This window comes from Zeus faber (assembly GCF_960531495.2).
Source record: "Zeus faber genome assembly, chromosome: 5".
NCBI classification, from domain to species: Eukaryota; Metazoa; Chordata; class Actinopteri; order Zeiformes; family Zeidae; genus Zeus; species Zeus faber.
The window spans coordinates 18,027,564-18,041,664 of record NC_137192.1 but is presented as its reverse complement, the minus strand read 5'-3'; the positions used below and the strand labels follow the sequence as shown (position 1 = coordinate 18,041,664).

Sequence of the window (14,101 nt, the reverse complement as noted above, 5' to 3'; positions counted from 1 at the left end):
CAGAAGTCCTCCAGCGCGAGGCGCCAGTGTGTCCGGCGGGGGCCCTGACCATGAGCTGCCTCACCCCCCCTGAGCCACGGCCACAAACCCCCACTCCCCCCGTCTCCCCCTCACCATCAGCACCGCCACCCATCCAACCCCAAAGCCACTGGCAAGCAGCGCTGCACTGAAGCTGCTGGTGCTGCTGCTGCATGTTTATTTAATATTCTGAAGAAATTGAAATATCTTTGTGGTTTAACACACATGCATACACACTTATATATACACACACAGACACACACACACACACACACCAGCCAAATATAAATAAATAAAGTAGAATAATAATATTCTCTTGATTTGCGGCCAAGAATCGAGGCGGAGAAAATCTGTGTTTTCAAAAGCGTAATGGGAGGAGCCCGAGTGGCCTCACACTGCAGGCAGCATGTCCATCTCATTGCCACAGAGGAGAAGGGGAAATTAACAAAGTGGTTATCAAACACCAAATACCACTGCTGTGTGACACACAGTGTAAAGAGAGAAAGCCTCTCCTTTTGTTTTTTCACATGCGCATATCACCGAATCTCGACTCGGCCACCGCTAGACGGAGGGATTCATATTCATAGGAAAGGGGAACATCTTTAAAGGTTTAGCTTTGGAAAAAAGGGTTATAGTTTCTTTGCACTAAAAATACGGTACGGCTAATTGAGAATTGAATTAGTAATTTTCCACTGAAATTATACAAATCAGGTGTGTGCATGGAATTGATTCCAGGTGTTCACTTAGAATCTCCCCCCATGCAAGCCTGATGTCGCACGTGTTTCTATACGTGTGTATCTATGAATGTGCGTGAATGCACACGTAGTATATCGATAATGACTCCGGTCGTTATGGAGCAATTCTTTCAGACAGAAATCCTTTAAACAGCCTCGGTTTTGGACTCCACGCTATCCCCCTCCTGTCTCCTCTCTCCTCAACAGCCACCAACCGCTGCTGCTGCCAAAAATAACACAGGAGCGCCACTCGAACCCGCGCCTCACCACAGCGCGGCCTGGCCGCAAGAGAGGGATCAAAACACACACAAAAAAGGAAACACATCACGTCGGGGAGGGGTGGGAGAGGGGGGGGCGGCGGCAGAGGGAGGGAGAAAGAGCGTTCATATAAGAAGATATCTACTGATGATTTTGGCAACCAAGGAACCACACATACTAATGCACAGGGCCAGGACAGGGAAAAGGAAGGAAGAGGGGAGGGTGTGTGTGTGTGTGTGTGCGTGTGTATATGCACATAAGAGCACAGATGCATGCATATACTAATGTGTACATATGTATGCGTGTACACATATCCGTGCGTATGCATTCATGCGTGCGTGCGGGTGAGCGATGACAACATTATTTATACTTCACCCTCACACACTGGACGCAGTCTGGCTGCGTAGTCATTTCAGATCTTCGCCAGAAATGTATCACTAACCCCATGAAAACAATTTTGAGTATCACATTAAGGGTCAATAAATTGCGGTGCCGAACCAACAAATAAAGGCCCGGCCACCATGACAAATTAGTGCTGGATCTAAATAATGAGTAGGATGAGTGTGTACTGGTCACAGATAAATCACAGAACAGTGATTGTAGGTTCGCAAGTTCAACTCGGTCGGGGGAAACTGTTTTCAAGGCCATTTCCCTCTTTTTCTCTCGTCAAAAAGCGGTCGTCGACATCGAAACACATTCACCAGTTCGTGGATGTGTAGCCAGGAGGGCTCAAATTCTACTTCACCGTTGGGTTAAGAGATTTGTAAATGAACGATGGGAGGATTAACGGATCAATCACGTCAAGAAAATGCAAACGTGCAGAAAATGACTGAAATCCTCAACTCAAGTAAAAATCCTCCTACTGTCACGTTAGCCAAACCGGAGGCCCCGACAATTTTCTGACATGAATATTTAGCGTTTTCTGACATATTATGAACAATATTATGAACGACTGCCTTGAAAATATTAAATATGATCCATGGCAGGATAAAGGAAGGAAACCTTTCCCGACACATTTCCTAAATTCTTACATTATCGTGTTATTCAGACATATCCTGTTATACAGACATGATTTACTTGCAAAAATATTTGCAATGGGCTTGATATCGATTTAAAAAACGTGTTGGGCAAACACACATATGCACCCAGCACATGCACTGCACATTTGATCCTGGGGTTCCAAACCCCGTTACCCCCTAAAAACGTCACAACCGGTACAACAGGGCTTATTATTGTGGCCTACAAACAGTTCTCACTTTCAGTGTGAAACTAGAGCCGTGTATCCTGGCCCGAGCTGGTGAATTAATACCGCTTTGCAATTTTATTATTACGCCACAAGAGCATATTACCACTGCTTTATTTCCTCGGCTCTTTCTCACGCGGGGCTCCAGCAGCTTTGCAGTGCGCGTCCGCGCACGCAACTGCAGGGCGACGGCCAGGGTTGCCAGGTCTGTGTGAAAGAACCAGCGTGATGGGCCAATGAGAACCAGCCCCTGGGGGTGGGGGGGGGGGGGGTTGTAAGACAGTCACGGTGTACGTGTCCCCCCATTACGCACGGTTTCGTTCCATCATCCGCAGACCCCGTTTTTTTTATGCATTTTATTTATTTATCCACCAGCGGACAACGGATTCAACCCGCGGCAACGCTTCAAAAGTTGCCAAATTCCGCGGGAACACCGCGGACCTGGCAACACCGATGCCAGGCGCCTCTGGCGAGGAAGTGCAGAGCGCTGGATCAGCGGCGCCCTCTAGGGGAGGAACGGATCCATTACAACAAGATGAAACCTGATCGACGGGAGTTGTTTAAGGGGCAGAAGCTGACAGAACAGTGCGCGTGTGTGTGTGTGTGTGTGTGTGTGTGTGTGTGTGTGTGTGTGTGTGTGTGTGTGTGTGTGTGTGTGTGTGTGTGTGTGTGTGTGTGTGTGTGTGTGTGTGTGTGTGTGTGTGTGTGTGTGTGTAGAGCCGGTAGACTCCGTGCAACAAAACGAGCCGCCGCGCGACCCGGCGGCCCAATCAGCGGCCAGCTCTCAGAGCTTGGCAGCGCGTCAGCACGTACCGAGCAGCAGTAGCAGCAGTAGCAGCATCTCGTCTCGTCTCGTCTCGGGTGGCGCGTCGCGGAGGGTCCGGCTTCTTCTAATGAACGCTAGTGTCCGTCTTGGTGGGGGGCGATCTGGATTTGCCATCCGAAAGCGACCGGCTCCATCCGCGTGGAACAGGGGATGAACGACGAGTCGGCGCCGGACAGCTGCACGACGCTCTCTGGGTGCTCCAGGTACGCGGCCGCTAGCATGAAGCTAACTGTTAGCAATCACAGTGTTGCTCAGACGAGCATCTCCCGGGCTTTTAACACATGGCTTAACAGGTTTTTTTTTTTTTTTAATATTTAATCATATCTGAACAAAGTACTTCATATATATATATATATATATATTATTTTAACAAATAATATATATATTTTTTTATAAGCTTTATGGTTATGGTTAGGCTAGTTGGTTCCACCCGCAGCCGTGCTTTGAGCTAACAGTGAGCATGCTGCCTATGTAGATGTCAGTACTTGACACACGAGGATGAAATTGATATTGAGATTGAGATTGCAATCTGTGTAAGATGCACAACAACAAAAACAAGGACGGTATCCACGACTAGAGTGAGTCAAGTTCACCTTTGTAGCGTTTGTCTGTGTACAGTGACCCAACTGTACTATTAACTAAACTATTCCTTGTCTTCTGATCAGCGAATATGAGTAACTCACCATGTGTCACAAACATTTCGTCATACTCTGTATCATGTATACATGTGTTTTGATGAGCTATGATGAGCAGTGGTTGAAAAGCACCTCTTCAATACTGTTACTTAACTAGAACTATTCAGGACCTGATATTAAAGCTTCTTAACGGGACCACCGGATTCTATTGAACATCTTCGTCTATCAAAACTAGAAATATTCATCAGTACTTCACATTTGATGATTTGACACGTTCCATCATCGCTGAATTACCCTATATGCATTAAGCTGAAGGTGTTGATAGTTAAGATTTGTTTACCCTAATAGTTTGGGTTGTCAAACTTAAACATTCATATAATCTGGTGTGATACTAAATGTACTCAACACTACCTGATTATATAAAGCATTCAAGTCTATGTTAGTAGGCTATCAGAAAACTAAAAGTACTCGTTCAACATCATGATTTTATATTTTGATATAAGGACACATTCCATAATGATTTAAGCCTTGAGCATACGTGTTTGTCATTCATATTGTGATACTGTTGGCAAACTTTAACATTAACCATTTTTGTAAATTGGATGCATTCCATGTATGAGAACCACTTTACCACAACTAATATACTTTTTTTTTTTTCTTCCTTATTTAGTATTGAGCAAATGCTGGCTGTGAATCCTGGAAAGACGCCCATCAGTTTGCTGCAGGAGTATGGAACGCGGATAGGCAAAACCCCTGTGTACGACCTGCTGAAGGCGGAGGGACAGGCCCACCAGCCCAACTTCACGTTCCGCGTCTCCGCCGGAGAGATCAGCTGCACCGGTCAGGGGCCCAGCAAGAAGGCGGCCAAGCACAAAGCAGCTGAGGCTGCCCTTAAAATGCTCAAAGGAGGTTTCGGGGATCCCACTGGAATTTGTGTCGGAGTAGAGGGGTTTATTGGGGTGGATGTAGCTGTTGACGAAGACAGGTAAGCTTACTGCATCATCTTTCATCAGTAGTTCAGGGAGAGAGAAGACACAAGCTTTCTAATACAGCTTTATATAAGAGCTGTCACAATTAGGGTTGGGTCCAAATTTTCCGACCGGCCACTGTCAGCCGAACAACTGGCGATTGTCGATATAATTGCATGTTTTGCAAACCATTCTCACTGATCGGGCTCTGATGAACGTCCTTCTCCTCGTCTCCTTTGTCTACAAAAATAATTTCCAACGCAGGTGTTGAAAGGCTCCAATCTCCATCACCATCTCCACTTGGCCTTAAGTTAGGTTTATACTTGCCCCAAGCACAAGGGAGTGTATGACGTCACCAGGGGGTGGTACAAAAGCGCAAGGGGACCTGCGTGGGGACCTGCGTGGGGACCTGCCGCGGGAGGTCGCGCACCTCTGAGATTTTGTGACTTGCTGCGAGGGGCGCTCCCTGGAAATGCAATGGCAGATCAGCGTTTTACTGTTTTATTTCTGATATGTTGGCCAAAATGGAACCATAGCACAAGTCAGATGTGAAATTCAAAGGCTACCAATAACTTTTTGAAGTTGAGACTAAATAGTATACGCAAAGCCCATTCATGTGTGGTGATTTTATTGTTAATTAACAGGGCTGTTGTAAAGTTCAGTTGGCAAATAAGAGGTAACGTTCTTATTGGTATTTTTGTGCAGTTTCTTTAGAATCAGAATCGTCTTTATTGCCAAGTAAGTTAACATGTACAAGGAATTTGTCTTGGTGTTCAGTGCATACATGAAACATAAATGTAAAGTAGAACAGGAAAAAAAATATGTAAAATATATAATAATATGTAAAATCAGCCTTTTTTTTTTTATTTAATAAAGGACTGTACAGTTTGTGCAGGAATGTGTAAATGTTCAGAGTATAAAGTAAAACAGTATGTGTAATGTGTACAGATAACGCATTGACATATCAATTCAATTGAAGGCGTACAGGTCCGTGTAGTGTCTATGGTTGGATGGGATGAGGGTCTGTTTCAGTGGGGGTCCCGGCCCTTGTTGATGAGGCCAGTTGCAGACGGGAAGAAACTTTTCTTGTGGCGGGAGGTTTTGGCCTTGTTGGACCGCAGCCGCCTGCCAGAGGGAAGTGTTCCAAACAGTTAGTTTGTGTCCGGGGTGGGAGGGGTCAGCCACAATCTTACCTGCAGGGTCCTGGAGGCGTACAGGTCCTGGAGAGATGGCAGATTGCAGTGAATCACCTTCTCAGTGCAGCGAATGACACGCTGCAGTCTGCCCTTGTCCTTGGTGTTTGCAGCAGCGTACCAGATGGTGATAGGAGGAGAGAATGGATTCAATGATGGGAGGTGTAGAAGTGCACCATCATCATCTCTGGCAGGTTGAACTTCTTCAGGTGCCACAGGAAGTACGTCCTCTGCTGGGCTTTCTTGATGATGGAGCTGATGTTCAGCTCTCACTTGAGGTCCTTGGAGATGATGGTTCCCAAGAAGCAGCAGGACTCCACAGAGTCGACTGGGGAGTCCCACAGGGTGATGGGGGTGAGTGGGGCTGCGATCAGTCCACAACTATCTCCACTGTCTTTACTGCGTTGAGCTCCGGGTTCTGGCTGCACCAGGTCACCAGATGGTCAAGCTCCCACCTGTAGACTGACTCATCCCCACCAGAGATGAGCCCAATGAGGGTGGTATCGTCCGCAGATTGCAGGAGCTTGACAGACTGGTGGCTGGAGGTGGAGCTGTTTTTATACAGGGCAGAGGAGAAAGAACGGAGACTTGAGGGGAACCGGTGCTGATGGTCTGGGAGTCAGAGACGTGTTTTCCCAGCTTCACGTGCTGCCTCCTGTCAGACAGGAAGTCTCTGATCCACCTGCAGGTGGAGTCAGGCACGCTCAGCTGGGAGCGCTTGTCCTACAGAAGAACCGGGATGATTGTGTTGAAGGCAGAGCTGAAATCTACAAACAGGGTCCTAGCCTTTGTTCCTGAGGAGTCCAGGTGCTGGAGGATGAAGTGGAGAGCTAAGTTTATTGCTTCGTCTACAGACCTGTTGGCTCTATAGGCGAACTGCACGGGGTCCAGGAGAGGTCTGATAGATTTGAGGTGAGACAGCACAAGGCGTTCAAAAGACTTCATTACCACTGAGGTCAGGGCGACGGGTCTGTAATTATTAAGTCCTGTGGTCCTTGGCTTTTTTGGGACTGGGATGATGGTGTTTTGGTTTGCGGTAAGTGATTTGTCTGAACCCTTTCCAGACAGAGGCAGAGTCATTGGCTGAGAACCGGTGTTGGAGTCTCTGAGTATAGTCGTTTAGCATCTCGCACCTTCTTGCTAAACCTGTACTCAGCCACTTTAAACATGTCTCTGTCCCCACTCAAACGCCTCTTCCTTCTCTGACCTTAGTTGTCTGAGTTTAGCTGTGAACCAGGGCTTGTTGTTGTTGTAACTCACCCTGGTGCGTGATGGTACACAGCTCTCCTCACAGAAGCTGATGCATGATGTCACAGCCTCTGTGTACTCATCCAGACTGTTGGTAGCAGTCCTGAAAACATTCCAGTCGGTGCAGTCCAAGCACGCCTGAAGATCCCCCACAGCTTCACTGGTCCACTTCTTTGATGTTCTCACCACAGGTTTACATAGCTTTAATTTCTGCCTGTATGCAGGAGTCGGGTGGACCAAGACGTGCTCAGAGTGTCCCAGTGCGGCACTGCTTACTGTGGTGTAGCAGTGGCCCAAAGTATTCTCCTCTCTGGTGGGGCATTTAATAAACTGTCTATATTTGGGGAGTTCATGACTGAGGTTTCCTTTGTCAAAGTCGCCAAGGACAATAAACTAAGGAGTCCAGGTTTGTCCGTTCCACATACTGTATCTGGTCAACGGGCATGCACTGGCTCCTGCACGTTGGCCTGCGGTGGTATGTAAACACTGATCAGTGTGAATGAAACAAACTTACAGGGGCAGTAGAAGCGTTTGCAGTTAATGGAAAAAATATTCCAGATCGAGAACAGTGCTGTAGGATCACTGTCACGTCATTACACCAGCTACTGTTAGTGTAAAAACACAAACCTCCACCTTTTATTTTACCAGCACGTCTCTCTCTCCTACGGCGTTCACTGCGCACACAAAGGTGTGCGCACCTTTGACCAGAATGTTCAGTAATTCCACGGATGTGACGATTAAAGTTAGAAATAAATCCACAGGGGTTGTAGCCCTGATGTTCTTCATCATCTCTCCTCTGGTGTACGAGCTCCCGGAATTGTCACAAAACACTAAATTAACAAACAAAATAGAGTTCAGTAAGTAGTCCTCTGTAATATAAGGCTGAGCAGAACATAACTTCAACCTCCTTCTCCTGACTTTGCATGAACGGGTGGAAAGACCAGCTCCTCGTTTGCACTTTTATCAGAGTATTAACCACCATGAGCAGCCATTCCTCCTTGGCACAAACAAACTGCGTGCAGCCAGGTTTGCTGTTTGTGCTCTTTTTTTTTTTTTACTACCTGCTTCACACGGTACTTTCTCTCTACTGCCACCTGTGGTTTCTGAGAATACCGCAACAGAGAATGAGCCCGTTATAAATGCCCTGCACGGGCGGGGCACAACGCTGCGCCCTGCACGGGCGGGGCACAACGCTGCGCCCTGCACGGGCGGGGCACAACGCTGCGCCCCGCCCGCACAAAGGTATATCCACACCCGCGTAAAGGTATAACCAGGGCTTTCGACAATTATTTGAAGAAGAAAAACTGGCAAAGCCTACGCTGGTCTTACCACTGGGCCACACCAGAAGCGACAGGTCAGCCTTGCGATAAGCGGCCCGGCTTCAGATACAATGTTAATCAATGTGGAAGTTGACACCAAGCGGAAGCGTCATCGCCGTGTGAGCGGCATGCCGCTAAATAATGAGAAAACACTTTAATACTGTAACAGCTCAATAAATACACCTTTATACATTTTGGCAATCTACTGCATCCTCCTCTGGTTAATGGTACTAACTAGGTATTTAGTAAGCCTTGAAACACTGCTTACGTGAGCGCGCCATAGATGGAATAAAGGCATACCCAGGAGAAATAGACGAATCGCCAGTTCAAGAATCTGTCCTCTGATTGGTGGACTGTGGTCGATAATAACCGAGCTTCTGATAAGCTGAGTGTGACACGACTCATTGTGACATAAAAAGCCACGTGGTTTGCCAAAAGCGAGGACATTTCAATGAAATAAACAGTGCATCCGGTTTCACCAGGAAGTGACCCTGAAGCGCATCATTGTGGGCGACGACACACTAGGTATTAAAGACCAGTTAATTATTTCCCGAGGTTAATTCTCGTGGAGGCAGATCAATAAATTTGCCAAATAAAAGGACAAACTCTGTATATATATATATTGTATTTATTTATTTATTTATTTCCTATGGGCATTAACCAATCAAAGATTTCTAGCACCTAGATGATAGGACTCTCAGGTTGAATAATTTCAATTCACCAATACTCTTTCAACACAGCTGCTAATTATTTTGGCTTTTTTATAATGTTAGCCAGCTGGTGATGCTGTCATTTGGCTAGAAAGCATTGTTGGCAAACTACCTATTTCACTGCTACCTAGTAATATTTCAGTCAACATATTTCCTTCACTAAACATTTTTATTTGTGTGTACTGATTTTTATGCAGCTTGCAGACAGATATGAAGACTTCCAGCACTTTGCAACAATCTGAATGCAACCCAGTAGGAGCTCTGCAGGTAATCTAACCATTTCATGAAATAGAATAAATAAATCCTGTGTTTGTGTGGGTACATGCATACCTTAATGTCCGTTTCTATGTGACTGTGCTTCTCTTTGGTCACTTTGTGGTTTCACCTGTATGATGGTTCGTGCCCATTAATGTGTGCATGTATTCGAATCCCAGGAACTGGTGGTGCAGAAGGGCTGGCGCCTGCCTGAATACACTGTTACCCAAGAGTCTGGTCCAGCACATCGTAAAGAGTTCACCATGACTTGTAGAGTCGAGAGATTTGTAGAAATTGGTAAGCCTTCATTATAGAGAATTGGAAATGCGACAGTTTTATGGATACTGAAAACCCTACATAATGTATATGTATGTGAAAAATAATCTCTTGAACTTGAACTTGAAAATGCCGTTTACAAATCTACACATGTTACTAATGTAAGGGAAGATGGGAGGCTAACAAGATGAGGTGATGAGAATGTGTCATTGCTCTTCTCTGCCTGCCCTATGTGTTTCAGATATGTTTTAACCTGTTGAGATCATTACCCAGAGACAGTGGTTCCTTTTCTCCTCTTCCTAGGAAGTGGAACATCCAAAAAGCTAGCCAAGAGAAATGCAGCAGCCAAAATGTTATCTCGTATCCATGACGTACCGGTAGACCTGAGGACCAGCAACGAGGCTGACATAGAAGAGGACACATTCACCATGGTGAGAAACCCAGACTCTCTGTGAGGCCTGGACAGTATATGGACAGTCTGATATGAGACCAGATATTGTCTGGGTTGGTTGTCCTGGTTCAGTTAAATGTTGTCTTAAAGACTGCTTTACAGTAAAGTAATGCACTTGAACTTGAACTTGTTCTAATTAACGCCTCTACCTGCTGGGATATAATATCCACATTTCTCATGATTGTTTCTCAAATATTACTCGTGTGTAAATGTCCTGCAAAAGCACCAATAGTCATCCTCAAACGTTCTGCTGTTCTCCATGCATGTAGCATATGGGCAGCAGGGCCGAATCGGGGAAGTGTAAAGGCTTCGGCTGCACCTGGGACTCGCTGCGTAACTCCGCAGGGGAGAAGATCCTCCAGCTCCGCAGCCACCCTCTGGGCATGCCCTCCGACTCCAACTTCTGCTCCCTGCTCAGTGACCTGTCCGAAGAGCAGCGATTTGACGTCAGCTATTTGGATTTAGGTGGGTGTTTTTATCATGTGTTTCATCAAAAAACCCAAGTAGGACGGCCAACAAGCAGCATTACAGTAGCCTGTTGAAGCCATAAAAAAAAAAAAAAAAAAAATATATATATATATATATATATATATATATATATATATATATATACACACACACACACATACAGTATATTAATCTTTGTAGTTGAATTTCAAACATTGAGTTATTTAGTTAGGCTGCTCATGGTATTCAACACAACTTAAATTCACAGCGGACTTTTCCGTTAAAAGGGTGTGGCTGTCTTTGTATGCTTGTTCTTCCAGAAGAGCGCAGTCTCAGTGGCCTGTGCCAGTGTCTCGTGGAGCTCTCCACCCAGCCGACCACCGTGTGCCACGGCTTTGCCCCGAGCACGGACACGGCGCGCGCCAACGCAGCCCACAATGCACTTCAGTACCTCAAAATCATGGCCGGAGGAAAGTGATCTCTCCTGTTCCTCTCCCAAGACTGAAACTTGGCGGCAATAATGCCACGATAGATTCCCCGCTCTGCAGGATGAAGGCACTTCACAAGGTCATCAGTGAAATGACCCCATGCTGTTGTGATTGATTTGAATTACTCTCCATCACCTTTGATGGGGAAATTGAGACTTCTTCCCATGACTAAATTGCCCTCTGGAGCCCATTCACTTTATCCAATTGTTTCCCAAATTGTTGCCAAAGGACACATAGTTGCTAGAAATTGCAACCCCTTTGACCTTTATGCCCCGAAATGAAACTAAGTTTTAATTTTAAATTCATGGCATTACATTCCTTTTAGTGAAGGTTTTTTTTATTCTGACATGAGTAAACCAGTACAGACTTTCTGTGGCACGACAAAAAAAAGATACATGTCTTTTTTTGAATTGCATATGTAAGCGCAAACAATTATCGATGCCAGAACGGCTTCCCAACACTTGAAAGGGTGCACGGGGTCAAATGGGGGCTATACATTCTTGTCTTACTGTGTAGTCCTTGGGTTTTGGTGCGTCCATTGTTGTCCGCTTTTATCGGTGGATTTCGCCAACCAGCTGTGCTGCTGAAACACTTCTCAAAAGAGACTTTTCAAAGAATGATGACGGAAGACATTTTAAATAAATCCCTTATTTTTTAATTTATCAGAATCCATATCAGTCTTTTTGGGGAATGATGACCATGACCTCCTGTGGATTTCCTGTGAAGTTTTAAACCCTAGGCGTATTGCAAAATTTGGTATTCTGACAATTACACCATGAAGGTCAGTTTTCAATTAAGCCCCATTTTAAAGTTAAGATTTAGATGAAAATGAAAAATGTGACACGTGGACTATTTATTAGACGACATCAACCGAGCTTCTCAAAAGTAATTGATCTTCTCTGTGTCTCTTACCTCATTGGACGGTTTTGACATTTGAGGAAAGTCATCGATCGATCGCTGAAAATTTGAATCAAACATACACTGTAATGTAATGGCTTTTGAATTGCATTGCCTCGAAGACTGATGGGCCATAGAAGTGTTGAGCTCCATTTCTTCAAATGAAGCTGCAGTCTTCAGTTATGTCTCTTAAATATGAACACTTTTTCATGGAAAACAACCTTCTTGAAATAATCTGAATTGGAGAACCGTATGCCAGAGAAAATGTGTAGCTACATACTGCTCCATAGAGTATTGTTCACTACTTGCAGCATGAAAGGAACGGTTCATCAGGCCTTATTAAGATGTTTCTTACTTTATATGGAGCACAACCTTGCGGAATGCTCTACTCTTGACAAACTTACCACTCTGCTGGAGCTTCTCACTGTGCTTTAATGCAGTCCAATGGAGAAAACATTGAACAGAACATGTTAAATCTCCCGTTCAAAAATGGGAAGCTCATAATATAGTCACCAAGTCCTTATATCTTATCCTCCCAAAAATGGTTGTAAACTGCGTAATCAGGTTTTTCAGAATTGTATTGAGTCTTGTATAGAACAGGAAGTTGCAGCGCCTCATTTTCTCAACCCAAGATTGAAAGGGAGATTTCTATTATTATTATTTTTTTAAATCAAGGCTTAAACATTTGCGCCATTGTGCAGAGTAAGTGGCGAGTTTCTCAATTGTAAAGTGTTTGAGGTTGTCGTATGAACACTTGATTGGATACAACATTTTAATAAGGGGTAAAAAATGCAGAAGCTTTATTTTTATCTTTACTAAGTAATAGTTTCTTGGAATTAATCTTTTACGTCATCAAGAAAATTTTGGCCATCAATCAATTTGATGTGCACTTCTTTTCTAAATAGTATTGTGGTCAAAACAGTGTTATCTTGTATCAACTATCTTGTATTTGTTTGTGAAAACATTGCAAATTCGGCATTTCATGAGTTGATCTTTTTTCCCCCCAGATTCTCAAACTATTTATTTTTCTTACAACAACCCCTCGCTGTGGGTGGTGTAACTCAACTGCTGGTGTATTCCACAGTCAAATCACAACTGAAACAAGTCAATGTTTAAAAAACAGACTTTGCACCTTAATTATCACTGCCTTTTGCACAGTGTAGGGTGACTAAGCGCTTCTAGATCTACCTGTACTATGTTTATGTCCCGAACGGCTCAGTTTTCAATGCAGTCACTCCCATGAATAAATAATGACTTGTTTGTTAGTTGTTTTAATTATGTAAATCCCCTTAACTTGGCATTTTCTGTCTCACGTTACTGGGAAAATTACCCATATTTCAATTTGGCTTAAAGTACCAATCATATAAATACTTATTTCAGTTTCTTTAGTTGTTGGCATTTTTGTACATTTTTGTTGGAAATGGACATTGATCAAATCATCATTTGAAAATGCTGTAACATCTGTTTTTAATCTGCATTTTATTAAAATAAAACTGCCTTTATTTCACTGGTTTAGTGTGCACTGTATCAAATGCCAGCAATGTGGAAAAATCTCTTTATAATGCATATGTCCATACAGAACCAGATAGGTTTCCTTATCCCTGTTTCAGTGTAACGAATGTCCTAAAAGTATATGCTCACAACTGCCACTGTTTGTAAGAAAACAAACGATACATATTTACAATGCAAATTCCAACAAACGTTTTGTTAGGAGACTTTGTTCGAACATTAACATCCAATCATTTTCTCAAAAGTCTCTTTATTATCTCACATGTTTGATAAAGCTCTTGGTATCAGATTGTTGTATTCAGGATATTCCCACATGAAATGGCCGTTTTTTCAACCTGTGCTGTCAGCATGCTGGCCATACAACAGAGTATTTGTGCCATTGCATCTAGAACAGAGTTGGTCTGCGAGTGGAGTTCAAGTTCTCAACCTGCAATGCAACTCTTTATTCATTCTTTAATTGTCAAGAACTGTTGCAATAACTGTCCTGTTTTGTTGTACGGAACCCTCACCGACCCCCCCTCTTTGGTGAACTATTTTACCATGTTTGGGTCTATAATCAACTAATCACTACTCCGAGAGAGGGAGAATCACCGCGGGTGAGACAATTTAATATAGACACTTACAAC

General features: G+C 44.2%; 1 protein-coding gene across 2 annotated transcripts; it reads left to right on the top strand.

Annotated features, from left to right (window-relative positions):
• The first annotated feature begins 3,073 nt into the window (after window positions 1-3,073).
• tarbp2 (TAR (HIV) RNA binding protein 2) lies at window positions 3,074-13,458 on the top strand. Of its 2 annotated transcripts, none has more exons than XM_080001240.1 (7): window positions 3,074-3,282; window positions 4,385-4,699; window positions 9,350-9,419; window positions 9,587-9,704; window positions 9,987-10,114; window positions 10,404-10,599; window positions 10,905-13,458. In XM_080001240.1, exons 1-7 carry the CDS (start codon window positions 3,230-3,232, stop codon window positions 11,057-11,059), a joined length of 1,035 nt encoding a protein of 344 aa, XP_079857366.1. In that variant the 5' UTR covers window positions 3,074-3,229; the 3' UTR covers window positions 11,060-13,458. The 2 variants fall into 2 exon arrangements, with proteins under 2 accessions (XP_079857366.1, XP_079857365.1); XM_080001239.1 differs by having other exon boundaries at window positions 10,902-13,458.
• Window positions 13,459-14,101: the final 643 nt, after the last annotated feature.

Coding starts and splice junctions, on each gene's coding strand:
- tarbp2 (XM_080001239.1), top strand. CDS start 3,230: ATGAACGACGAGTCGGCGCCGGACAGCTGCACGACGCTCTCTGGGTGC. Junction 9,705..9,986: donor CGAGAGATTTGTAGAAATTG/GTAAGCCTTCAT, acceptor TCCTCTTCCTAG/GAAGTGGAACATCCAAAAAG. Junction 10,600..10,901: donor CGTCAGCTATTTGGATTTAG/GTGGGTGTTTTT, acceptor TTGTTCTTCCAG/AAGAGCGCAGTCTCAGTGGC.